The 25,122-nt window shown below is 52.4% G+C and overlaps 1 protein-coding gene across 1 annotated transcript in view; it reads right to left on the reverse strand.

Annotated features, from left to right (window-relative positions):
• Nucleotides 1-687: 687 nt before the first annotated feature.
• Nucleotides 688-25,122, reverse strand: part of EPHB1 (EPH receptor B1) — an 80,511-nt gene continuing 56,076 nt past the window's right edge. Inside the window, exons 7-17 of the mRNA XM_005489551.4 lie at nt 23,763-23,925; nt 20,855-20,963; nt 20,584-20,648; nt 16,699-16,821; nt 15,369-15,616; nt 14,845-15,060; nt 12,601-12,750; nt 11,886-12,079; nt 11,267-11,422; nt 9,296-10,631; nt 688-1,028 (exon numbers count right to left, since the gene is read on the reverse strand). Of these exons, the coding sequence (XP_005489608.1) occupies nt 10,523-10,631; nt 11,267-11,422; nt 11,886-12,079; nt 12,601-12,750; nt 14,845-15,060; nt 15,369-15,616; nt 16,699-16,821; nt 20,584-20,648; nt 20,855-20,963; nt 23,763-23,925 (1,533 nt within the window). The 3' untranslated portion in view covers nt 688-1,028; nt 9,296-10,522. The remainder of the gene's footprint in view (nt 1,029-9,295; nt 10,632-11,266; nt 11,423-11,885; nt 12,080-12,600; nt 12,751-14,844; nt 15,061-15,368; nt 15,617-16,698; nt 16,822-20,583; nt 20,649-20,854; nt 20,964-23,762; nt 23,926-25,122) is intronic.

Raw genomic sequence — 25,122 nt, forward strand, 5'->3', positions numbered from 1 at the left:
CAGCCCCTGTTGTCAGCTGGAGGATGTTCCCAGTGCCAGCAGGACCAGCTGCTCTCAGCTTCACCTGCATCAGAAAATCCTGAGGTGGAAGGGACCCACAAGGATCATGGAATCCACCTCCTGAGCCTGCACAGGACCACCCCAAGAGTGTGTGTGACAGAGCTGCATGGGCTGTGTGATTGATCCCAGCCAGATAAAACGCCCAAGTGCAGCCAATGCACGAGGAAGAATCCATTTTCCAGCCATCATTTCCAGTAATCCTTAAGGAAAGCAGGTCCAGGACGAGGTACACGGACAGGCTCCAGCAGGACTCGGGAAGCTCAGAGCCAGCAGGGACGGCACTTTGATCCCAGGCAGCGCTTCCAGCGCCGCTTCCCTGAGCCATGGCCCAGCAGGGCTCTGAAAGGCGCTCCCTCTGCACAAACAGCCGTGCCAGGAAAACTCCTTCTCCTGGCTTTTTTGCTGCGAGCAAGCTCCGATAGGGATCGCCGAGAATAAAGTCACTTCATTTACAAACCGGAGAGCCAAATCTGATAGACATCAACATTCGAGGTAAAGTCAAGGAGCGGTGGAGCGCTGCCAGCTCCCCAAATGAATATTCATGGCAAACACTCCCCCAGCTCCGAGCTGAAGAGAAGCCGGCAGCAGGAACGCTGCCCCTGGGAAGGGGAAGGCGAGGGACCAGGCTTATTTCATCCTTTTTATTGAGTGCAATTTTCTCTTTAGTACAATATTCTCTGAAAGATACTGTTACAAACTCCGACAATTTCAACACAATCAACAAATTGGGAAAGAAGGGGAGGGGGACGGGGGAGCAAAAAAAAAAAAAAATTCCAAGGGTTGAAATCTTTTACAGACATCTCACTGGTTATGTACAGGACAGGGTAGGGCTGGCCCGGGACACGCCGCGGCTCGGGGGAACGGGGACCGGGGCACTGCGGGACCTCCCGGAACATCCTGGGCTGGGGACAGCCCCTGGGACCCCCTCTCCGACGCTGCTGCCCCACTGCAATGCTGCACTCGACGCCCTGCAAGGCAAGAGGAAGGAGGAGAGGGTGAGAATAGGCACGTCCAGAGCTCAGAGAGCCACACGTCCTTCCCCGCGCCCAGGGAAACCCAAAGAATTCTTACAGCACATCCAGCCTCTCAAAATAAAAAAAGAAAAAAAAAAGAAAAAAAAAAGAAAAAAGAAAAGAGCAGAGATTAATTAATATGCTGTCAGAAAAGTGATGATTTCACTGAAAGCTCTCCATTTCTCTTCAGGGGGAAAAGAGATGGAATTCTTTGTGAAGCTGAGTTGCTTTAGGGAGCGGAGGCTGGGACATGATTTTGGGGGTGGGAGGGTATCTGTGTCCCCCCGCAGCCAAGATGCCTTTCCACCCCCTCCCACTGCAAAATGAGCCCCCACGGGTGTAAAGCAAGAGCAAAACACCAGGCACCATCAAATTGCTTTTTCCAATGTAACAAAAAAAGAAAAAATTCCCATTTTCTCTGCTGCCAGGGGGAAACCAAAAGGTCTGGGAACCAGAGGAGCAGCCCTAGGAGCACCTTCTCCACACCCTATAACCAACAAGTACCACACAGCAGCAAAATCCCATTATTTAGCCACTTTGGAGAGGCAAAGATGCTTTTAATATACAATTGCACCTTGGAAACATAAAGGCAGCACATTAAATAACAAAGCAATTGACTGCTGGGTCCCTTTGCTGGGTCACAAAAAAAGGGGGCTCACTGGCTAATTATTGCTGGGCATCTCTGTGCCTCTCCAAACATACCAATGCTTTCAGAAACCCACTCCAGCTGTGCCTGACATTTCACTCCTATTAAAATTCATCATTCTCCTGAATGGAAATAATTTTTTTCTTTAGCAAACCCAGGTAGTAATGAAAGTTTTATTTAGTAATGTAGTGTTTCGTGGGAAAAGGGGCAGAGAAAAGGGAAGAGAAATTGAGATTATCTTTTTAAAAAAGGGAACTTGAGCTGGGGGAAAAGATATTGCTGGCTATTTCTTGGGCGCAGGGGGCCACTTTTGGTGCCATGCTTGGAGGTTTGGTCTCACGGCTCTAATTAACGTTAGTGGGATCAGAACAGCAAAACACCTGGGAAAAAAGCTGTAACAGAAACACGACTGATGTAAGGATGCTAGAGCCGGGCGGGTCCGGGGAATGGGTGCGAGTCGCAGTGATTTCTATCGGCTCCGGATTCTGCCACATTAAAGCCGGACTGGAGCACGGCTCCGGCCCCGGGCGCTGCTCCCGGCCCCGCCACCGCCTTCCCCCGCGGCATTCCCGGCTCTCAGCCCTCCTTCCCAACCGCCCGGCAGAGCAGGGCTGCCCGAGGCTTTGGGGGTTGTTTGCCCTGGGGAACCCGCGCCCTGCCGGGGGTGGTGGTGGCTGCAGGCTCGGCTTTCCCACAGCAGCTGCAGCCCTTCTCTTCATCGGGCAAAAATGATCCAGGGACAGCCAAGGATGATTTGGGCTGATCCCAAAGGATGGATCTCAAGAGACACAGCTGGATGAGGACTGGGATGGGGGGGCTGGGGGCAGCACAGCTCATCCCCAGCTATGCAGCCACCGAGCCGCCTCCTCATCCTTCATCCCACCTCCTCCTCCTCCCGGCGTGGGAACCCCTGCGAGGCGGGCAGGGCTTTGATCTCAGCCTGTGAGAGCTGGCGTGACACAAATAGCAATGAAAGGGCCGCGTCTGTGCGGTGAGAAGGCGTTCCAAGAGGGAAGGAGCTGTCGAGCAGCGTGGCTGGGATGCAGGCACCGTGTCACCCCCCGGGCCTCTCCCTTTCCACACTCCTGGGAATGGGCAGAATTGCAAATACCCAAAATAATCTAGGATGGGTGGCTCTGCAAACACAGCCGCTGTGCCCGTGTGATGCCATGGAAAATGGTGGGAATGGGTAAGGATGGAGGCAATTCTGGGAGTGACCCAAAGCTGTCCCTGAGCACCAGTCCATTTCCAGACCCTCTGCAAAAGGAGACTCACCTCACCCCCTTTTCCCTGGGGCCTCCCAAAGCCCCATCCCCATCAGGGACATGACATGGCACTGCCACCCAGGCACTAACCCCAGCCCGAGTGCCACAGCAGCCTCTGGCTGGCTCCCAAATATTTAGGCTGTGGAACCTGAAGAGTTCAGCCAAAGCATGGTGGGGAAAAATAAGTAAACCAAGCAATATGTGCATGTTCCACATCTGCCTGTCCATAGAAGCCCCACAAGGATGTGATGTGAGGCTCACCTGGCTCCTCAGACAACACTTGCCATGGGCTGCACCTCCTGCTGTCAGTCCTGCTTGGCACTAATTAGCATTGATAATTGCACTGATGGTGACCATAATTTTCCTGTCCTCTCTCCCTACCTTCACACAAGGGTTCAATGGCCTAATGAGACCCCTGAGGATAATCAGAGAGGAGCAGGTTCCCCCACCACAATGGCAGCTCCTGCACAACTGAGGGGATGGGGGGGAGAGAAGGGAAAGGCACAGCCCAGCTGCTGGATGGGGAAAGCTCTGAGTCTTGTTTACTTGGGGACACAGAGAAAAGTTCACTCCAATTAATTTTTTTAAGTGGAAGGGCATTAATCTCCTTACACTTATCTAGAATTAACGCAGCCTTAAGGAGATTTTTGCCTAATCCACTTCCACATGCGCCCCAAAAGGGCACTGTCTGCTTTGGGAAGGAGCAGAGTTCAGCTAATCCACTTAAAATTCACAGGGCTGGTTTGTTCAGATTAACCTCCTCCAGCACTAATCCTCCAGAGACAGGCCAGGAGACCTCAACACCATCCTGCCTCTGCCACTGACAGGGCCACCCCTCCACGGCTGTGTTACCTGCAATGCAGCTGATCACGTGTTGGGGTCCACAAGGACACGGAGATGTCCCAAAACAGCCACTACAGCAGAGAAATGCAGCAGGGTGGGACAGCCAGGGGCTTTGGGGCTGTTTGAATTCCAATGGCCAGAGGAAGGAGAGCAGAAGATGCTCAGAGACAGATGGGGAGAAGGGGGCAGCTGTGCCTGGCCTGGAGGGGTGCTCACAGTGCTGGTCCATGGAGGACAGCCAGCCAAAAGTGACAGCCCTGGGATGCCACCCAAGTGCCAGCAGCTCTGACAACCCCAAAAGGCACAGGTGAAGGGCACCATGGTCACCAGGATAGGTGCACTTCCCTCCCCAGCACCAATCTGCTGCTATGACAGGAGCCAAGACACCACAGATTGCTACGGCTCCCACCTCACATCTCTTCCTGCCAGGCAAAGCACAGGAGGTCCTCTCCTGACTGGAGCAGCTCCCCTTTCCATGTCAAACTCTGGGAAGGCAACACAGCCCATCAGGGCCCAGTGATGGACAGGAGCCAGCAGATCTCCCCTGAGACACAGAGCCAAACCCTGAGGACATCAAAAATGGGACAGCACAACCCAACAGCAGCTCTCACACCTCCCAGACAGGCTTTGGAGGAGATTGAGCTCAGCTGGGAGAGGCAGAGCCATTCCCTCATGGCAGGAGGGTTGATGATCCAAGATGATCCCAAGGAACACCCCAAAAATATGAAAAAGCCAAAACAGGAGCAACAAAGAAATCACTGATGGTGTGAAACAACTTGCCACAGGATCCTGTCAGTATGGAGCTGGCCTCTCCTCCATCATCAGCAAGAAGTTTCTGGAACTTCCAAAATTCTGAGGAGACTCACTGGGAATGATCCAAGTACTGGATCACTATGCACCCTGGCAGGATCCTTCACACAAGAGGCCCCACAGCAGACAACAACCTGACCACTAAATCCCCCTGCAGCTCCTCATGCAGTGGGGACACTGGGGCAGCAAGGACAAGCAGCACCTGGATGAGTGTTGGAGCTGGATGTGACTCCTTGGGCCCCACCCTTTCCAGCAGGAAAGGAGGACAGGTGGCCTTGCAGCTACAGAACATTTCTAGGTCTGTAAATCCATTCCTTGTCTCAGAAGCTGATTGATCCTTTTTTTTTTAAACTCAGATTCAATGTTTAAGAGTAATGATTTCCAAGTGAACACAGAGTGGCTCAGATATATCGGCAGTTTTTATGGATCAGAGGCAAAAGCCTTAATTCAGACCTTAACAAAGGGAAACGTGTCTGTCCTCATCTCAGAACAACGGCAGGGGCTGATGGCAGTGCAAAAAACCTTTCCTAGGTGATGCCAAATGATTTATCCCAGAACATGGGCCAACTGGGATGTTCCCACAGAGATGTCCTTGGGATGCAGGCAAACTTATTGCTGAGATTCTGCAACCCAATCCCCATCCCAACCCAGCCCTTCCTTCTCTCTGAATCTAACACCTGGAAAAGCAGAAAGCAGAAGAGATCCTATGGGACTCAGGCTAGGGGGAGGAATGGCCCTGTTTTCTCCTTGGCAAAGGAGCATTAGAGGCACCAAGAGCTGACAGGCTCAGAAATAATGGTTTGAGATCACTCTTATTTAAAAACCGGCTGCCTGCTGTTTTCATCGCAACCCCTGCTCTGACTTACAGAAATATTTAAAATTAAATATACATAAGTGCTTTCAAAGAACTGTTAATTTGAAGGTCATTAAATGGCATAAAATAAATTCCTTTTTTTTATCTGGAAAGAGGCACGTAATTATGCCATTAATACACGCTCTTCTTCCACATTCAAGCCTCAGAGATGCGAGGGGCTTGGGTTCACCTTCCCTGGCAGAGGCACCACATCTCCTTTTAATTACTGCCGTGGAGAAGCCTGCTGCTCCTCCATCACACTCAGGGATGGGCAGTGGAACAAGCACGGAGAAGCCCCAGGGGAGAACAATGCAGCTGAATTGCAAATGGGGATTTTTGGGGGGATGAGGGAAGTAACAGCAGGGCTGGAAATGTGGAGCCACTTGGCAACACCCAGTCCAGTTGTAAGGATCTTGCCCACTGCTTCTCACATGAGACCTTGGGCCAAGCTCAAAGCAGGGGTTTGGTAGCTAAAAGTCCCTTTTTTGATTTAACACTCTATGCAAAAAGGACAAAGCCAACCCAGACACACACACACAAAAAATCCCCTAAAAAGACACAAAAGGGTTGAGGTTTTTACAGTTGCCATAGAAATGGAGAGAAGGAGCTGATGACTGCAGAGCACCAAGTGAAAGCCCAGGATCAGGGGTGAGGGTGAGGTGGGCTCACCCGGGCACACAGCCACATCCATGCATGGATATTCATGTGGGATGCAGCAAAAGAGCAAGGCACTGTGACTGAGCTTCACTGGAGCAGTGGCAAGGGTCAGGATCCAACCCAGTGGGGCTCACCAGCAATGGGCCCCTCCCAACCCTTCCACATGGCACAAGAACCCATCAGGACCCTGTGCGATGGATGGAACCCAGCCCAGAGGAAAGGCACGTGCAGCTGGTCCTCTTTGATCCAAAACTCCTTTTTCTTCCCTTTAAACCATAACTCTACGGGCAGAAAACAGCTTCTGAGCCATCCCTTCTCCTCTGCGATCAAAGAAAGGAAGTCCAACACCAACCAGTGTGAATCAAAAGATGTGAAACTGGAGTGTTCATCTTTACACCAAGGAAGAGGCTCTCGCTGGAGTAGGAGCAACTGAGCAGCATCAAAGAGGTGCCACCCAAGGCAAGGCGAGAGCCTCTTCCTTGGCAACTGACAAAGGAAAAGGAGGAGCAGGTCAAACACAACAGTGCTGCCATGGCCAGGCAGGGACAGCACTGTCACTTCCAGACAGAAAGGCTTCAGTTTGGAAAACTGATTTTTGTGGAAGAAAGGCCTCTAAAGTAACAGAATAATCTGTCAGAAATCATCTGAAATTTTTATGCTGGTTTTTTTTCAAGAAAAAGCAAAATCCAAACATAGCTATTTTGGACTTTGCTCTTTGTTTTCCACTAACAGACTGATGGCCTTTCATGAAGTCTTCTGGTTGAGATAAAACAACTTTAATTGAAAGGCAAGAGAACAGGTGGCCTGTGGTGACCCTCCCTCAAGTATCACCTAGACAGCAACTCCCCTGACCCATGTTGGCTCTTCACTGCAGGGATTTATCTGAGCCCACCTGCACACTCTTTGCTCACCCCAGAGCATCACCAGTCTGCTGCTGGGCTCTTGCATGACCCTGGAGGGGACACATACAGATCCCAGCACAAAGCCAAGATGTAGGGACAGCTGGTGAGGAGTGGTGGCATATGGGAATCATGTGCTCTGACAGAGCTCAGGAGACATCAGGTGTTGGACAGCTGGGAAAGGGCAACAGAATGGAAGGACCACCAGCCCTGGCAATACCCAGGGCACTGCTGGTGGCCCAGAGCCAAGGAGCATCATCCCTGGGAAACTGAACCAAGAGGGTCTTGGCATCTTGTGATAGCAACTAGCACCCAGACAGCCTTTTTGATCCCTCAGGGGTACTTGGCCTGCTGGGTGGCATGAGCAGGACTGATTCCCATATCATATTCACCACAAAATGGTCTCAAGCTGTGCCAGGGAAGGTTCAAGTTGGACACCAGGAAGAATTTCTTCACTGAAGGAGTGATTAAACATTGGAATGGGAGGTGGTGGAATGCCCATCCTTTGAGGTGTTGAAGGAACGGTGGATGTGAAGGAACGGAGAACTGTGGCACTCAGTTCTCAGGACTGGCTGACAGGGTGGGGATCAGTCACAGGCTGGACTCAATGGTCTCAGAGATCCACTCTCACCCTGTGGCACTGCATTAAAGGGTTTACACTAAAGCAGGGTTGCCGTGGTGTGCTGGGGCAGGGACAGCACTGCGTAGGCTGCAGCAGCTGCCTCACAGGTGCTCGCAGGGCAGGCAACAGCGGCAGGGGAGCCATAAAGGTGCAGTATTGATATTTAGCCTGTGTGGCTGTCACTCGTTCCTTTAAACGCCTTTAGCTTCCTTCTAATAAAAGAGAAATCATAAAAAAACCCACAAAGGACCCTTCAGTGCCAGCGAATACCAATGTGGAGGGGCGGCGCATTAGCATGCGCGGCGCCCGCTCCATCTGCATGTTGTGTTCCGTGTGACAACATCCCAGAATACAGATTTGGGCCGCCAGCATCCCGAGAGGTATTAGCAATCGCCTATCAGACAGGAAGAGGAGCAGTCCCTGCTGTTGTAAACAAGGGGGATTTTTCTCTGCCTCTTTCTCTGGGGGGAGTTCAGTGAATTGAAACAAGATCATTCCTGCATCTTGTTAGTTCCCGTACTTCGGCAGAGTACCTGCCTTGGGCAATGGAAGAATAAAACTGGAGGTGTAGAGAGCACCCCAAAGGGTCCTTCATCTGCTGGTGGTGATGAACCATGAGCACGAACGTGTTCCTCATGAATCACCATGAAATGAGCATGTGCTCCTCATGGGATACACAGGTCCACCCAGCCACAGAGGACCCTATAGCCCCAACACAGGAGGGACAGTGCTCCCACTCAGATGTGGACAGGTGCTGGCAGCAAGCAGAGCACAGACTTCTCTCCTTGTGTTCAGAGGCAGCAAGCAAATCTGGTGAGCATCTCCTGGCATAGATGGGAATACAATAGGGCAGATGGACATGGAGTAATCCCATGGTGTAGTTGGATATGGCCAGCCCCATGGCAGAATGGGAAAAACCACAGCCCAGGTGGGTGTGAGCTGTCCTCACAGCACTGATGGACACAGGACATCACCTCAGCACAGACAGACATGGGCTGAGAAGTAAAGCAGCCCCTATAACACAGCTGAACATGGGGCATATCCCTGTGGCTCAGGAATACCTCCAGGACATGGATGGATGCAGGACATCCCCATAGCACAGGCAGATGTGGAGTACTGCCACAGTGGGGATGGAAGAGTGAGAGGGATGAGGGTGAGTGAGGAGGACAGAGGATCTCCATGTACATATGAACCACCACACCACCAAATCCTAGCTGGGACCTGCAGCCCCTGAGGCACAGCCAGCCCTTGCCACTGCTCTGCCACCACGCGGCACAGCGCCAGCGAGAGCACAGTGATGGATCATTGCAACTCGCACACAGCCCTCTAAGTAAAAGCCTTATTAAGAGTTCATTTGTTTTATAAACTCCTGGCGCGATCCGCAGGGGAAGTCAGATAGCCCAGCCTTACAATATTCTGGGTAAACACTGAACACGTGTTGGGCAATTTTAACCAGATCAATTTGCCTAGGAGACCAATGGAGGAACCAAAAAAAAAAAAAAAAAGAATAATAAAGATTAAATTAAAATATGGGGAAACATCCACTGAAAGAGGCTATAAAGAAGAGCAGAAAAATACAGAGCAGGACAGATGGATGGACAGAGATACACAAGACACTCGGACCTACCTCTGAAGCCATGAAACCTAAGTCCATAAATCAATATCAAAATCCTTAGGTCCACAAGATGGGGGAAAAAGTCCTCCATAGCCATCTTCCAGACATCACCGAGGCCCTGGAGGCCTGAGCAGTCCATTTCCCAGAGCATCTCTCCTCCTCCAGCAGCCACCAACCCAGTCACAGCCATGTGATGGCTCCTCCAGTCCCGTCCCATCCCCACCATGCCAGCCGGCCCTTGGCATCCTCCTCCCCATGCGCAGGATGCCGAGCCCATCCTCCATCACCAGGTGCTTCCAGGCTGCCTCCTGCCCCTGGGGGCTGTGGGTACAACCCCTGACCCCGGGCCTGGCCGGCTGCTGGCTGCAGTGTCAGCGCTGGTCTTCGGTCATGGACGAGCAGCGAGTCCACGGAAGGTTGACAACATACACAGGCGCACAAGCGCGCACACACACACGGGAACACCTCTTTCCATTTTCCAGGATGGAGAGTTTGTTTTTTTTTAATCCTTTTTTTCCTTTTTGCAAAAAAAATGCAAGCAAAAGAGAAAAAAAAACCAAAACCCAAGGTTTTCTATTGAAGGTACATCTCTTCTTCAATATGAAGACATTAACTGGATTGAGTCGGATCCCCCATGCAGTGGTCAGTGAAGTCCTTTGGTAGTTGCCGGAGCGGCACCCAGGTGGGATGACAGGGAGCTGCAGAGACATCTGAGGACACTTCCACCCAGTCCGTGAGCAGAGAGGGGAGCGGGGTGAACCAGGAGGGCTGGGGCAGGGAGGAAGGGCAAAAGAAGAAAAAGGAAGGTGGTTCCTCCAGACAGGATGCTCCATCTCGTGCCTCTCCCTTCCCCAACAGCCCCTTCCTCCTTCTCAGTTTCGACCACTGCTCACCGGTGGCGGGATTGGAGTCTGGTCTCTAGGGTTTGGGTTTGCTTCCCCAACGCACATTGGTTTGTCTTCATTGATTTTTATGATTTTTTTTGTGTTTTTCTTTGCTTTTTAAATATATGGTTTGTACATATTTATACGTATTTATACACTGTCCCCCATGACATTGGTAAGTGTGCTTCTGTTGGTGAGGAACGGAAGTCACCAGTCAGAGGTGAGTCCCAGGAACATCCTCGGGCTGCAGTGGCAGTCCCCAGGCAGCAGTGGCTCCTCTGGCAGCGCTGCCCCATGTCAGTTCCTCCCCTCCCACCTCTGCCCTCCCCAGCCCCTCCCCATGGGACAAGGGATGTCATGCCATCGAGGTCGGAGACTGGCTCATCTGTACTCGCATGGACTGCACGCTGTTCAGGATCTTCTTCTGGTGCCCAGCCAAAGTCACCCCTATTCTCAGGAGGTCTCTGGAAGACAGGCAGACAGAGGAAAGTCAATGGCAAGCTGAGGGTGGTGAACCTGGTTTGCTGTTGCTAAGGGACCTTATCACTCTCTACAACTTCCAGCGGGGTGGCTGTAGTCAGAGTGTTGGTCTCTTTCAGCAAGCAGAACCAGAGGGGACAGTCTCAAACTGCATCAAGGGAAATATAGATTGGATATCAAGAAGACGTTTTTTACAGAAAGGGTGATGAAGTTCTGGAATGGTCTGCCCAGGGAGGTGGTGGAGTCACCATCCCTGAATGTCTTTAAGAAAAGACTGGATGACTTAAAGATGGCACACAGTGCCATGGTTTAGTTGAGGTGTTAGGGCATGGGTTGGACTCAATAATCTTTAAGGTCTCTTCCAATCCAGTCATTCTGTGCATTCTGTGGAGGTAAGCTCAGCTGGAACATCCACAGAGCCCAAGCACAGCCCCATGAGCATCACTGAGAGCAGGGAGACACCCACACATTGACCCCCAAATAGTGAATATGGCCACCTACAGACTCTGGGTGACCAATGTAAGGGATGCTCACTCCTGTCCTTTACCCTGAACTGACCTCCCACCTCCCCAGCTGGGCAGCACCCTGCTTTCGGGCAGCCCTGGCATGGCCAACTCACTCGGATGTCATCTGGGCCACCAGCTGCAGGGAGGTGAAGCCAGCGGTCAGGAAGCTGTCCCGGTACTGGCTCATCTTCACAGCGCTCAGCCAGTCGTCTACTGAGGTAAAGGCAGTGAAGTCGGGGATGGAGCGGTCGAGGAGGGGCTGAGAAGGCCTGAAACAGGACACACCGCTGGGGACAAGCCTGGCTGGCACCAAAGGGCTGCCCTGCCTAGCACAGGGACACACTCCCCAATCCACCCCTGCTATCCCTGTGCTCCCCCCAGCACACACACCCACGGAAGGCCATGAGGAAGGCCTGTCCCATGGGAACACTGCCATGGCAAGCAGTGCTTTGCACGCTCACATGTTGTATTCCAGCCGTGGGAGCCACAGGGATGAGGCGTCAGCAGAGCAGCCACCACACCCAAATGGTCACAGACCATAAAGAATCAATAGCAAAGAATTATTGCTGTTGCTTGGCTGAAAACCGCATGTTCTTTGTCTGACTGTCAGGCAGAGTGAAGACAGAACTCCCCTGCCCCCATCTAAGGATTTATGGATTCTTGAGCTGCTCAGGGAGCCTTTCCCCACGGCGTGGGAGGGTGGCAGGGAGCAGCCCCACACCCAGCACTCACACAGCGGTGATGGTCGCCACAGTTTTGAGGCTTGCCGGGTTGCGGATCATTTTGTCGAGGGTGTTGACGATCTCAGTGAAGCGCGGGCGGGTGTTGCGGTCCTTCTGCCAGCAGTCCAGCATCAGCTGGTGCAGGGCAGCCGGGCAGTCCATGGGCGGCGGGAGCCGGTAGTCCTGCTCGATGGCGTTGATGACCTGAGCATGGATGAGGGAGGGGGAAAGCAGATGAAGGGATGAAGGACTTGGGGGGCTCCCTGAGCTGCTTGTGCAGGCAGAGGGGCTGCAGGCAGTGGGGAAGGGACGGCCAGCCTGGCTGATCAGCAGCCGAGGCAGCGGGAGGAGCCGGGTGCTCTCCGAGGTTAATCTGCGCTCTGATGCTCCGCGGCTGCAGTTCCTCCCAGCAGAGAGCTGCCACTCATTATCTCGGTGGATCTCGCCGGAGTGCAGCAGTCACACTTCCAAAGCTCCTTCCCCGCTTGTAAACCCTCTGAACATTTTCAAAGGCCCTGCAGCTTGCTGAAGTCCAATTACCAGCCCACTGGCTTTTCTTTCCAATTTCCCTCCTTGCATCCTCTCACTCACCAGCCTGTTTCATCTCCAAACCGAGTGCTGCTGAGGCTCCAGGAAGGAGCAGAGAGCCCTTCAGGCAGGGATTTCTTTTGGGAATGAGCCCCCCTCCGGCCCCCAGAGCAGTGTGGATGACCCCCAGTGCTTACATCTTGGTTGGACATGTCCCAGTAGGGTCTCTCCCCGAACGACATCACCTCCCACATGACGATGCCGTAGCTCCAGACGTCGCTGGCCGAGGTGAACTTGCGGTAGGCGATGGCCTCTGGTGCTGTCCACCTGACAGGGATCTTGCCCCCCTACAGAAAAAGGGACTTCAGCTGAGAAACATCTCCCTAGGCAGAGGAGGCTGGATGCCCATGAGTTGGGGCCATCCCACACACACTCCAAACTATGGGCTCCTGGGGACCCCACCAAGGAGCGAGCATGTGGCACCTCATGGGATGAGGAGGCAGGAGCCAAAAACAACTGCATGAATGCATCTTGTACCTACCTAAATTAGCTGAACGAAACAAATGGGTTTATCCAAGCATCTACCCCACTGACTGACACCACCCCAATCCAGCTGCCCTGGAGGACCCAGCACATCAGTGGCCTGTCCCCAGGTCCGTTCCCAGGGAGTCACCAGGTGACAAGGCTAACACAGCTGGGCTAGTGCTTGTCACAGGTGAGGAGCCACAGGCATCCCCATCCCTTGGCCTTCAATGGAAACAAGGCTGAACTAAAAGCATCCTCCACAGATTCACCTGGGCTCCCACAGCTGCCAGAAGGTCCTTCCAGCCCAACTTTTGGAGAGGAAGGCAAAAAGCAAAACACCTCTAAAAGCGAATGGAAAGCACTGGTGTAGGAAAGTGCCTTTGGCAGAGAGCTCCTTATTTCTCCCAAAGGCTCAAAACCAGGCTCAGCACCTCAAGCCACCTTACTAAGCCAGGGCAGGTCCCAGGGCCAAAGGCCATGCCAAGGGCACAGGGATGTGAGGAGAGGCAGCACACAGCGAGGGATTGCTCTCTGGGAAAGCTCCATAAAATAACTACAAAAAAAGCCAAGGGATAAGGAAAACCACAGACACACGGGAATTTTCTGGGGGCAGGACTGCACTGTGAATCGTTTAGCACAATCATTTTCCACAGCCTTTCCGAGGACGCGTCAGCCGCTCTTGAAGGATGAATGGCAAAAAATTTGATTTGAATAACTACAAATGGAGAAATTAACTGCTAGGTTGTTTTTCCTGCCTTTTCCCCAGAGCGAAAAGCCTGCTGTGGGAGGCAGAGTGATGCAATCGCAGGCACAGCATCATTTCCCAGCTGCCGGGGAGATCTATTATGGCCCAAATTAAATAAAAACACAGATGAGATAATCTCTTTTTATCTCTGAAGGTGGGGAAAAGACTAATTCATGCTTCATCTCAGCAGCTACTGCTGGGGTCTTTGAAGGAAAAATAAAAGCCGGGTGTCTGCTCAAAGGCTGCTGCCTGCAGGAAGGGTCTGGGCAGAGAGCAGAGCAAGTCTGGGGGGAACAGGAACATCCCATTGAGCAGGACAGGGACAGTGAGGGGCTGTAACTGGGCCAAAACATTGAGTCAGCCTCAAAGGCATGTCCCTGGCTTTCCCATTTTGGCAACTGGAGCCAGCCCTGGCACTTGGGCACAGCTCAGCAGCACAAGGAACTGCTTTGGCAGAGCTGGTGCAGCCTCGTGCCGGCACCCACCTCACACTCTTCTATTAATCCATTAGATAAGGTCAGCCTGCTCTCATCCCTGTCCCCTCTGGTCATCCTTAACACCCCTCAGGGGCTCACAAGCAGGACAATGGCCATGGTGGGGAGCTGGGGGTCCCCTGGGGTAGCCAGGAGCAGGGGGAGAAGAGAGCTGCTGTTACCTACAAATGAGTTAATTAAGGAGGAGAAGGATGTCTGGGGAATGGCAGAACTCCCGTTAGGCTTGGCTCTTTAATTTATGCTTGGAACAAGTTTCCAGCAGGAAAAAGCAGACCAGACCTGGTGCACTGGGGGAAGGGGTGTTCAAACACCATCGCTGTGCTGCCAGGAGTTGCTGTGATCTCCCTGCCTCCCCTTCCCGTCTCTCCAGGGACTCCTCTGTGCACCTTTCCTCCACAGAGGAGAGGGAAGAGGCTTATCTGCAAGCTGCAGAAGGCAGAACGGTGCTTAGGGAGGAGGGAGGTGAAAACTTCTAAAGAGGAGGAGAAAGGAGGGAAAAGAAGATAATTTGTGGAAACTACAGCCAGGACCATGAGCTTATGTGGACCATGAGCCTCTGTGATGGGAACACTCATGAGGTACTCCCACCCATGGCAGACTGTACACCCAGCACTCTTCTCCCAGGTGCAGGACATAGGGAATGCTGGGCAGGAGAACATCCTGCAGGAGGTACCTACCAGGGAGCTGGTGTAGGTGGGGTCGGACGTGTCGTCCTGCAGGTAGCGCGAGAGGCCAAAGTCGGACACTTTGCACACCAGGTTGCTGTTGACCAGGATGTTCCTGGCAGCCAGATCTCGATGCACATAATTCATCTCTGCCAGGTACTTCATCCCAGCAGCAATCCCTCTGAGCATTCCCACCAGCTGGATCACTGTGAACTGCCCATCGTTTTGCTGCAAGCACAAAGAGCAGGCACTGGGGTGAGCATCAGACCCCACAGAGGGACCAGGGCCACTCACCCTGACCTCAGGAGCATGCTGCACCTCCCCAGAGGACTCCAGCTGCCCTGCCTAATTCCAGCAGAGATAGGCACCCCAAAAGACACATGCTGGAGATGTATGGCACACTCCAGCCAGCTCCCAAACTAAGAAAACAGGCTGGGATTTACAAATGGGACACTAACATCTCATTCCCACATCCCATAGCCCACGTGGCCCCACCTCCCACAGCTTCCAGGGAGATCCACTGTGGCCTAAATTACCCGCAGGAAGGAGTCCAAGGCGCCGTTCTCCATGAACTCTGTGATGATCATGACCGGCCGGCTCTTGGTGACCACCCCCTCGAGGCGGATGATGTTGGGGTGGTCGAACTGGCCCATGATGCTGGCCTCGCTCAGGAAATCGCGGCGCTGCTTCTCCGAGTACCCGGCCTTGAGAGTCTTGATGGCCACGTAGATCTCCCGCTTGCCGGGCAACTTCAGGCGCCCTTTGTACACCTCTCCAAACTCCCCTGCAAGCACAAGGTGGAAGCATGTAGGTTAGAAGTGACCTCCAAGATCACCAAGTCCAACCTTTGATCAATCAACACCAGAGCTACCACATCCTCCTCCATACTAAACATTGCAAAGAGCAAGGAGTCTTTGCCCAGCTGAGAAATGGCAGCCAATTCACACTTCAACAACACTCTCCTCTACAAATCTGCCCACCTGGCCTCTTTAAAAGGGCCAATGTCTGCTGCTGGGGACTTGTTTAGGTTTGTAACCTTCCTCAAGGTGACAGAGCCCAACATCGACACAGGCAGCCACCTGTGCAAACCCCCACAAGGAGGATTTGCAGGGAAAGTGCATCCACACTTAAGGACTACCTCAAATATCAGGTGTCAGTGTTGTTAATCTCAGCTGCCTTTCTGCACATCGCTTATCTTGGGGTGGGAAATAATTGGGCTGTTTACATTGCTGCTCCCTGATTTAAAATACAGAGAACACAGGAGGGCTTTCACTTCACCAAAGCACAATTTGCCTGTGGAGGGATTATATTTAAGCCATGTTTGCTGCCACTTTGCCTTGATGAGCAGCAAAGGCCAGGTGATACATTGCTGAACTTGATCTCAAACAAACTGACTCATTGCTTCCTCACAGCTTCCCCTCCCTGGCTTCTCACTTACTCCTCTAAGAGTATGACACAGTTATTTAAAAATGGCAATAAAACAGCACAGATCACACACACATACGCATGTGTGTGTATATTTACATATGCAGGGGAGTATGGCACAGACTACAGTGAGGTCGAGCTTTTCTTGTTATCTCATGGAAAAGCCACATGGAAAATCCCAAGAGGCCCTGTGGTCAAGCCAGTGAATACATTCCTGGAGCCTTTCCCACCTCAGAGGAAATTTGAAAGCATGACACAACCTCATATCCACCCTAACCCACCACAAATCCAGCAAAGCCTGATGTTTAAAGCATCATTGAGGCCCTCCAGGTGAAGGACCGTGTGTGCTTCCCCAAAAAGTTGCTCCAGGTGGGTGCACAGCCACACAGGAGCAGCAGAGAGGGCAGGGAAGGATGGGCAACAGGACACAGAGAGACCCACCTGCCCCAATGACCTCTTCAATCTTCACAAAGGACACATCGATCTCCTTGGCAAACTCTCGGACGGCTTCGTTGGGGTCCTCGTAGGTGAAGGGGTCGATGTAGATCTTCATCCCTGGAGAGCCTTGTCACAGGGAAGACAGGAACAGCAGCAAAAGGGAGAGAATTACAGAGACAGAGTTAATAGAATTGTTTGGCTTGGAAGAAGCTCAAAGTTTACTCCATACCATCCCTCATGAGCAGGGACACCTTCCACTAAACCACTTTGCTCCAAGCCCCATCCAACCTGGTCTCGAACAATGCCAGGTTCAGTGGATCCCCACAGTCTCTGGGCAGCCTGAAAAACCAACAGCAGTTGTACCATGGCCAAGAACTGGAGACCCTTCTGTCCTCACACTCTCCACTAAGTGGCTGCTATCACTGTACTCACCTACCCAGACCCTTATCATCACCTCCAGGCCATCAATTCACCCAACTCTGCCCTCCACTCCTCTCCCATTATCCTTCCTCCTTCTCCTCCATGGCAATGAGAGCAGTTACAGGCCTGAACTACAGCACGCTGGCTTTACAGTGAAGGCTTTACGAGGCTCCACGTGTTAGCAAAGAAATATTTATTTACCCAAAAAGGCCTCTGATGGCTTTGTGGCTGCTACTAAATTGACAGAGTGCAGCAATTATGACCAACAAGCGGTGTGGATCCATGGAATACGGCTTGGCCGGATGCCGGGACACGCGTGCAGTCCTGAGCCCAGGGCAATGTGTGGTCACAGGATCTGGGCACGCTGCAGGGACATGCACAGAGTGGGATCTTGCCCCTTTCCAAGGGGGAAAAAACGAAACCAGGTTCCCAGATGTCCCAAATGGGTTTGCAGATGTCACGTTTGGATGGCAGGGGCTTACGGAGCTGCCAAGGGCACAGTGAGGACACAGGGCTCAGCTGGACACCAGTGTTGTGGTGCCACCCAAAAGGGACCTGCAAAGGGCTGTGGTGCCCCCCAGGGAGGTCAGCTTCCTGTGCCATTTCTCACCCAAAAAGGGGACTGTGGATGGCATAGCAGCCCCTCAAGGTCATCTCTGGAGGAGACCAGGAGGGACATCCCTGCCCGGTCCCCTCCCCAAGGTATTTCACCCTTATAGGGATTAACAGCCCTCAGTTACACTGCTCAGGACCTTTCCAAGGCCATGATCCCATCACACCAGTGCTTCCCAGAGTCCCTGCAGAGCTGGCATACACTTGGATGCATGGACCACAGCATCACCTCTGCACCAGGAATCTAAATCAGCTCCCAGCTGTGAAATAATTCAGGAGGAAGCATGAAAGCCTCACAGTGGGCACTGCTGGTGCCAAACAGCCACCAGGGCAGAGCTGTGGGGCATCAAGGACTCAGGAAGGACCAGGCAGGAGCATCCTCACCCCCAAGAGGGCCCTTTGGGGCAGAAGTTCTGCACCTCAGAGGCAGGGGAGGCTGCAATGAAGCCATCTGTGCATCTCCCACTTCATAAATCCCTTTATGGCTCTGTCTCATACACTTTAACTGCCCCATAAATTCTTTTACAAGAGCAGCTGATGCTCCAGCCAGGATTACAAAGGGATTTACAGGATCGTAACGGAGACTAGTTCACTGATCAAAATATTGAAAGAACAGAGGAGAAAACAATGCCCAAGTTTCCTCTTCCCTGTCAACACAGGCTGGTTCTCAAACACCCTCTGGTGTGTCCATAGGCTCAATAATCACCAGGATGAGCTCGCCCCTCATCCTCATCCCACCCAAAATGAGGGATTGGGCACCTAAACCCACTCCTCATCTCTGCCAACATCAGTCCCCAGCTCATCATTCCCACACCAGCAAAAGCTGGGTGAAATTTCAGGTACTGGAGCACACCACCAAAGGCACCCATGGAGAGCCCACCTGCAAAGAGCTTTGTGCTCTTAAAATCATCCCAAGAATCCTGAAAACTGGATTAGGTCATTTTTCACTACTACAGAAAAGGGCAAATATTTTATCACTCTTTAAAAGTTGAAGCACTCTGCACCATGACCCTGACTCCAGTGGCCAATTCCTTCTGGCATCACACTTCCTTGGCAATAAATATCATGGGGACAGAGAAAAACTCTTCCTGCTGAACTGTTGGTGCTTCAACAGGGAGTTTTTTTCCTCTTTCCCCAATCTCAAAGCTCCCAGTGAAGCAATGGAAAGGATAAACCACAAAAAATTACATCCTGAGAGACCCTGCCTCACCCCAAAATCCACTTGGAGCACTCTGCCAGCAGCAGGTGATCCCAGGGGGCTGCTGGAGGGATGGCAGAGCTGTGCTGGGAGGCTGTAATTGCTGTGCCACTGAACACATGGTGATTTGTTCCAGAGGATGCTCTCATTACTCCATTAGTTGCTCACCACAAATTTCCCACCTGTTTTGCTCTGCACTGACAGAGTGCCCAGAGGCTCACTAACCTTGACAGGGTACTGCTGGCACCCTGGATTTCTGACACCAGCCATCACAGCCCCCAGTTTTAGAAACACAGGACAGGCACATGCTGCAATTGCTTTCCTATCTAGGTTGAGCATCCTGAATTTTGGGGTGCTTGGAGCCAGCTAGGGATGCATGTGTAGTAGGGAATGCTTCAAAACAGGGGGAGAATGTGAAAAATCAGTCTGTCTGCAGCCTAATGTGAGTTTATCCATCAGGCATCAAATTGACCTTGCCCTGCCCCCCACAGTGCAGCAATGTGCAGAAAAGAGGGAGGAAAAGCACAGGTCTGTCATCACCCAGTGATGTTTGGAAAACAGTTTATTGTTTCCCAGGAGGTTCAGGCCCCCCAAAATGATGCCATCACTTGGGAGGGTTCAGTGTGATGCCAAGAGGGTCTAAAGAGATCCAGAGTGCTTTGCTGTCCTGGCTGGGCTCTCCTGCTTGTCTCTACTCCCTCTTTAGCTCTCTTCAGCCCTCCTGTTCTCAGCCAGGCCAACTGCTCCATCCCCATTCCTCCCCTCTGCTCATTCATACTGCTCCCTGCCTTCCCACCCATCCTTCCTCCATCCCTGCATCCCACACCTCTTTCTCCCAAGGAGGCACCCAGGACCAAGATGGTTCTTCCCACAAGCAAAGTGCACCTGGGAAGCAACTCTAGGGGAGTGTAAATGGGATTTACATCCCACAGGGATGGGGCATGGAACCAGCAGAAAATCCTGGCTCCCAAAGCTGCTGTTTTATTTTCATTTGCAGTGCTGGCTGCTGGAGGGGCACCAGAGCAGACATTACACACAAATAAATCAGGAATTAATTCTGCTGCACAGCTCCACCAGCCACAGAGGTCTCCTAGAGAAAGCTCAGGCTCTCCTAATTGTTTGCCAAGGGAATCAGCAGCCCACAGCCAGTTAAACATTCCCAGTCACTGGCTGCACATCCTTCCCAGAGCAAGGAAGACAGCAAGTATCAGTCACACAGCCAGGACAGCAGCAATGCCAGCAACCTCATGCTCCCAAAATCCAAATCCCTCTAAATGCTCAGCATCAAGACCCAGGCAGAGCCTGTGGCAGAAGATCAGGGGCTCGCCTTCCCTCTGAACACCATCTTTCACCCTTCTTTCCTCCTTTGGGAGTCTTCACAGCATCATCTCCCCATCCCTTGTCCCCTGACATCCCCAGATCCATCATCATTCCCCAGATCCCTCCTGGTACTCTTCCACCCACAGTGCTTCACCACTGCAGCCCACCCTCCTCACACTGCAGACACGTGGACATCTCCACTCCCACCATAAGGTCCTGTCCATCTGCCATGGGGCTCCCATCACCCACCAGTCCCTCCTGGAAGGGGAGGAGTGTGGCAATGCCAGATGTAGGTTTGGGAGCATCTCCAATCTGCGTTTCCCACTTTCCCTGCTCACCTCTGCCGGTGCTGTAGTGCTGCAGTTTATCACTGTACACGGCCTCCTTGCTGTAGGCACGCTTCCTGGGAGAACAGGGGAGACAACAGCCAGGATTCAGGCAGCAGCAGCTGCTGGTGGCCCCAAACCACTCCCCTGCCACCAACACTCCATAAGCAGTGGTATTGTGCTGCTCCCCCTGGTCACACATCCACCCTCCCACCCCTAATCTGCAGCTTAGCACCTCCCCTTGCAGGGACACTGATCCCACACTGATCCCACAGGGACCCACCTGCTGCAGACGATGGAAATGGCCACCAGGGAGACGATGAAGACCACCCCAGCCGCTGCAGAGCCCGCGATCAGGGGCAGCTGCTCTCTCAGCTCTGACTTGTAATCGTCTGTGAGGGAAGAGGGACAGGGTCAGTCCTCCCTGGCACCTCACAGAGTGAGAGCAGCCCTTGGGAAGGGACCCCCTCTGATCCCAAGGGTGCTGCTCCCAAGGCAGTGGGACCAGGGGGATCCAGGCAGGAGATGAGCCACTGCCATGTTGCACTGGTGTATGCTCGGTTCATACACCTTTGGCTTAAAGACAGGGGAGAGAACATTCTGGAAATAACATCAGACCAATGTGCATGGACCCAGTTTCCCAAAGGTGGCTTTGTCCTTGGCTTTGGCATTTCTCTTTTCTCAATAAATTCATTTATTGAGCAATCTGATCTACCAGAAGGTGCCTCTGCACAAGGCAGGGGGCTGAAACAAGATGAACTTTAGGGTCCCTTCCAACCCAAACACTTCTGAGACTCTATGATTTAAACCTGTTGGCCACTTAGACCAATTTTAACATGGGGTCTCACAGACACAAAATTCCTACAAGTTGTAGGAAAGGAGGAGACCACCATTAATAACCAAACCAGCCAAAGAATGCTGTGCCAAGACTTCACCCAGATCAGACCTCAGAGAGGTCACATAAATTATATCTAAACTCATACAATGGTGAACTTTGGGAGTGAGGCTCAGAAGAACCTGGGAACCCTTACCACCTACCCTGCTTGTAGGTTTTAATATATCAAAATTTGCAGAGCCATGGTACCCTCAGCCTCCCTTCCCCATCAAGCATTCCTTGGAACTTCCTTTGTCTGCTCAGCCACCCCTGCATCCTTCAGCAGCAGGTTGGGGTGAAAGCCAAGGTGGCACCAGGAGGACAGGATATGCCTGGGGGAACCCCCAAAAAGCTACAGGCACCCTCCATGTGTCTCCCCCATTTTTCCCTGCCCCATCACTGGTGTGGGTATTCTCAACAGGCAGTATCCAGCAAATCCCACATTCCTGGGGTTTCTACAGCATTCTAGAAATACCCCTCTCTCCAATGCCCCATCAAGGTCTACCAGGCTGTGCCACCAGCCACATGCAAGGGTTAAAATAAAACTCATCCAAAAGAAAGCATTTAGCACTCTTTTATCTGTATTTTCTACTCTGCAGTTAATTACTGGCAACTAGATTTATCTCTTGCATGCTGCTTAAAACCTGAGAAATTCTCATCTAACAATCAATTATTATTTAATAAGCTACACAATCCATTCTTATTAAATTTCAATTAATTGCTTATTTGAGGCAGGATTTTTCTTCTCGCTTCTCTAATCCTGAATATTTGAGGCATTGGAGGGGGGTTTATTACCATTTCCTTCCCTTTGGTCACCCAGCATGGCTTTCCTCTTCCCACCCCAGCTGGCACTCGACACGAATGCATGCTTGGGGTGACCCATTTTAGGGAAGAAGAAAAGCTTGAGGGAAGAAGAAAAGCTTGAGGGAAGACAGGCAGTGAGGCTGGGAGCCATGGATGTCACCTAAGCAGAGAAGGAACCACACCAGCAGCTACACGGAACAGGCTCTCAGCTGCTCCCGGGGTAGGAGAATGTAGTTGTTTTGGTTCACCAATTCAAGATTTCCCCAATTTTAAAATTTCCCTAAATTCACTAATTTCACCTCCCTAAATTTCCTCCTATTCCAAACCATGACACAGGACTTGTTTCACTCACCAACTTCTGGATAAGTCCTGAAGCTGGGACTAATAGAAAACACTCCCATGAGTTAGTAGTTTCTAAAGGAAGCCAGTGTTTGTGGGTGCAGGGAAAGGCTGGGGCCAGAACAAGCCATGAAGCTCATGAGCTGGCCCAGCACACCCCTTTGGCATGGGAAATCAGCTTTCAGATGGGTCTGACCATCCCAGCTTTGCCCTGATGGCTCAGATGGACTCCAAGTATCCCAGACCATTCCTCCAAGGGTCTACAGCCCTGCTCCCACCCCATCACACCGTGCCAGACTCACAGCTGGTGCCAGGGGCTTCTGTCCCCACAGCTCAAGGCAGCAGGGACAGAAGTAAATAGTGGTGGAAAATCTGGAGCTGGGAGATTGAGAGTGGATCCCTCCTCCCGCCGGCAGTTAATGAGACACCACTGTACATCACCCGGCTCCTGCCCTCTGCCTGCTGGGACAGAGCTCTGTGTACACAGGCTCCTTGAATGCCATCAGAGCACGTTGAGACACTGCTGTGCTGCTGGGACCGAGCTTTGTGCACACAAGCTCCTTCACTCCCACCAGAGCACATGGAGACACCGCCATGGCGCTGGGACAGAGATTTGTGCACACAAACTCCTTGAATCCTACCAGAGCACGAGGAGACACCAGCACACCACTGGGACAGAGCTTTGTGCACACAAGCTCCTTCAATCCTGTCAGAGCACATGGAGACACCACCATGCTGCTGGGACAAAGCTTTGTGCAGACAAGCTCCTTGAATCCCATCAGAGCACAAGGCTGGAGACACCACCACACCAGTGAGATAGAGTTTTGTGCACACAATCTCCTTCAATCCCACCAGAGCATGAGGCTGGAGCATCTCCGCGCCACTGGAACAGAGCCTTCTTTGTGCACACAAGCTCCTTCAATCCCATCAGAGCACATGGAGACACTGCCACATTGCTGGGTCAGAGCTTTGTGCACACAGGCTCCTTCACTCCCACCAGAGCTCACAGAGACACCACCACACCGCTGGGACAGAGCTTTGTGCACATAAGCTCCTTCAATCCCACCAGAGCACATGGAGACACCGCTGTGCTGCTGGGACCGAGCTTTGTCCACACAAGCTCCTTGAATCCCACCAGAGCACATGGAGACACCAGCACGCCGGCCGCACTCACCGTCGGTGAGGGTCTGGAAGCACATCTTGCCGCTGTACTTGCCGTAGCCGGCCACGGTGCGGGCACGCACCTGCACCACGTAGACCATGCCGGGCCGCAGCCCCTCCAGGCGCGCCGTGTTGGTCTGGCTGCGCGCCATGGACGAGTTGTACTCGTTGTGGTCCTGCAGGCACCCAGAGAGAGCCACCCTCAGTGGGACAGGGACAGCGGGAGGGCAGCCAACTGTCCCTGCTGAGGGCAGGGATGGGGTTTGGTTGCAGGGGGATAAGGAAGAGGTTCTGGTTCTGTGTCAGAAGCATCCCTGACCCAGAGGATCCCACAGGAAAGGCTGGGAGAATTGGGACTGTTCAGCCCGGAGAAGGCTTTAGGGTGTCCTAATTGTGGCCTTCCAGTACCCGAAGGGAGCTGCAAGAAGGATAGGGATGGACTATTCATAAGAACCTGGAGTGACAGGACAAGGGGGAATGGCTTCCCACTGACAGAGGGTGCATTTAGGTTGGATATTCAGAAGAGATTCTCCCTGTGAAGGCAGTGAGGCCCTGGCACAGGCTGCCCAGAGAAGCTGTGGCTGCCCCACCCCTGGGAGTGTCCAAGGCCAGGTTGGATTGGGCTTGGAGCAACCTGGGCTAGTGGAAAGTGTCCCTGCCTGTGTCAGAGGGTGGAACAAGATGAGGTTCAAAGACCCTTCAACCCAGGACATTCTATGATTTTATGAAACAGGACCCATGAGAAACTGGGGAGGCCCCTGCAGCACGTGCCTCCCAGGCAGCCCCCGGTCCCACCAGAGCAGGGAGAATGGAATAGCAGAGGGAAACAATAAGATCATCCAGAGCAAAAATAATTTATGAACAACAGATTCCTCCTCTTCAAATGATTGATGTCCTTGTGCTTTTCAGAAATATCCCACAGTTATGGAAACCTCATGTCCCTGCCCACAGCACGGGGGTTGGAATTGAGCAATCTTTAAGGTCTCTTCCAACCCAAACCATTCTGTGATTCCTCTAAACACCATAATGTGCCCTATGAGACCCTGCTCAAGCAGGTTCAAGGGCAACTCTCTGCTGGGATCCCCAGCCCCTGCAGTCCTGCTCTGCTGGCACAGGTCCTTGGCCTAAACCTTGCTAGAAACCTCATGCAATGACAGTCTCCACTGTCATTTTTTACCACAATCCCCAGTGCTTTGCTGGTAAGAGGCTGCTGATGAGATCATCTAATTATTCATACTTAGAGGAATTCATTAGAGCTGGCGAGACACAGGAGAGATGGAACAGCTTGGGCCAGGCACGGTTCATCGCAGGGCTTGGAAGCGTGTCCCCTGTAGGACAGGACAGCTGCCAGGGACAGGACCAGTGGCAGGCAG

This window comes from Zonotrichia albicollis, chromosome 9, assembly GCF_047830755.1.
Source record: "Zonotrichia albicollis isolate bZonAlb1 chromosome 9, bZonAlb1.hap1, whole genome shotgun sequence".
In the NCBI taxonomy this organism is placed as follows: Eukaryota; Metazoa; Chordata; class Aves; order Passeriformes; family Passerellidae; genus Zonotrichia; species Zonotrichia albicollis.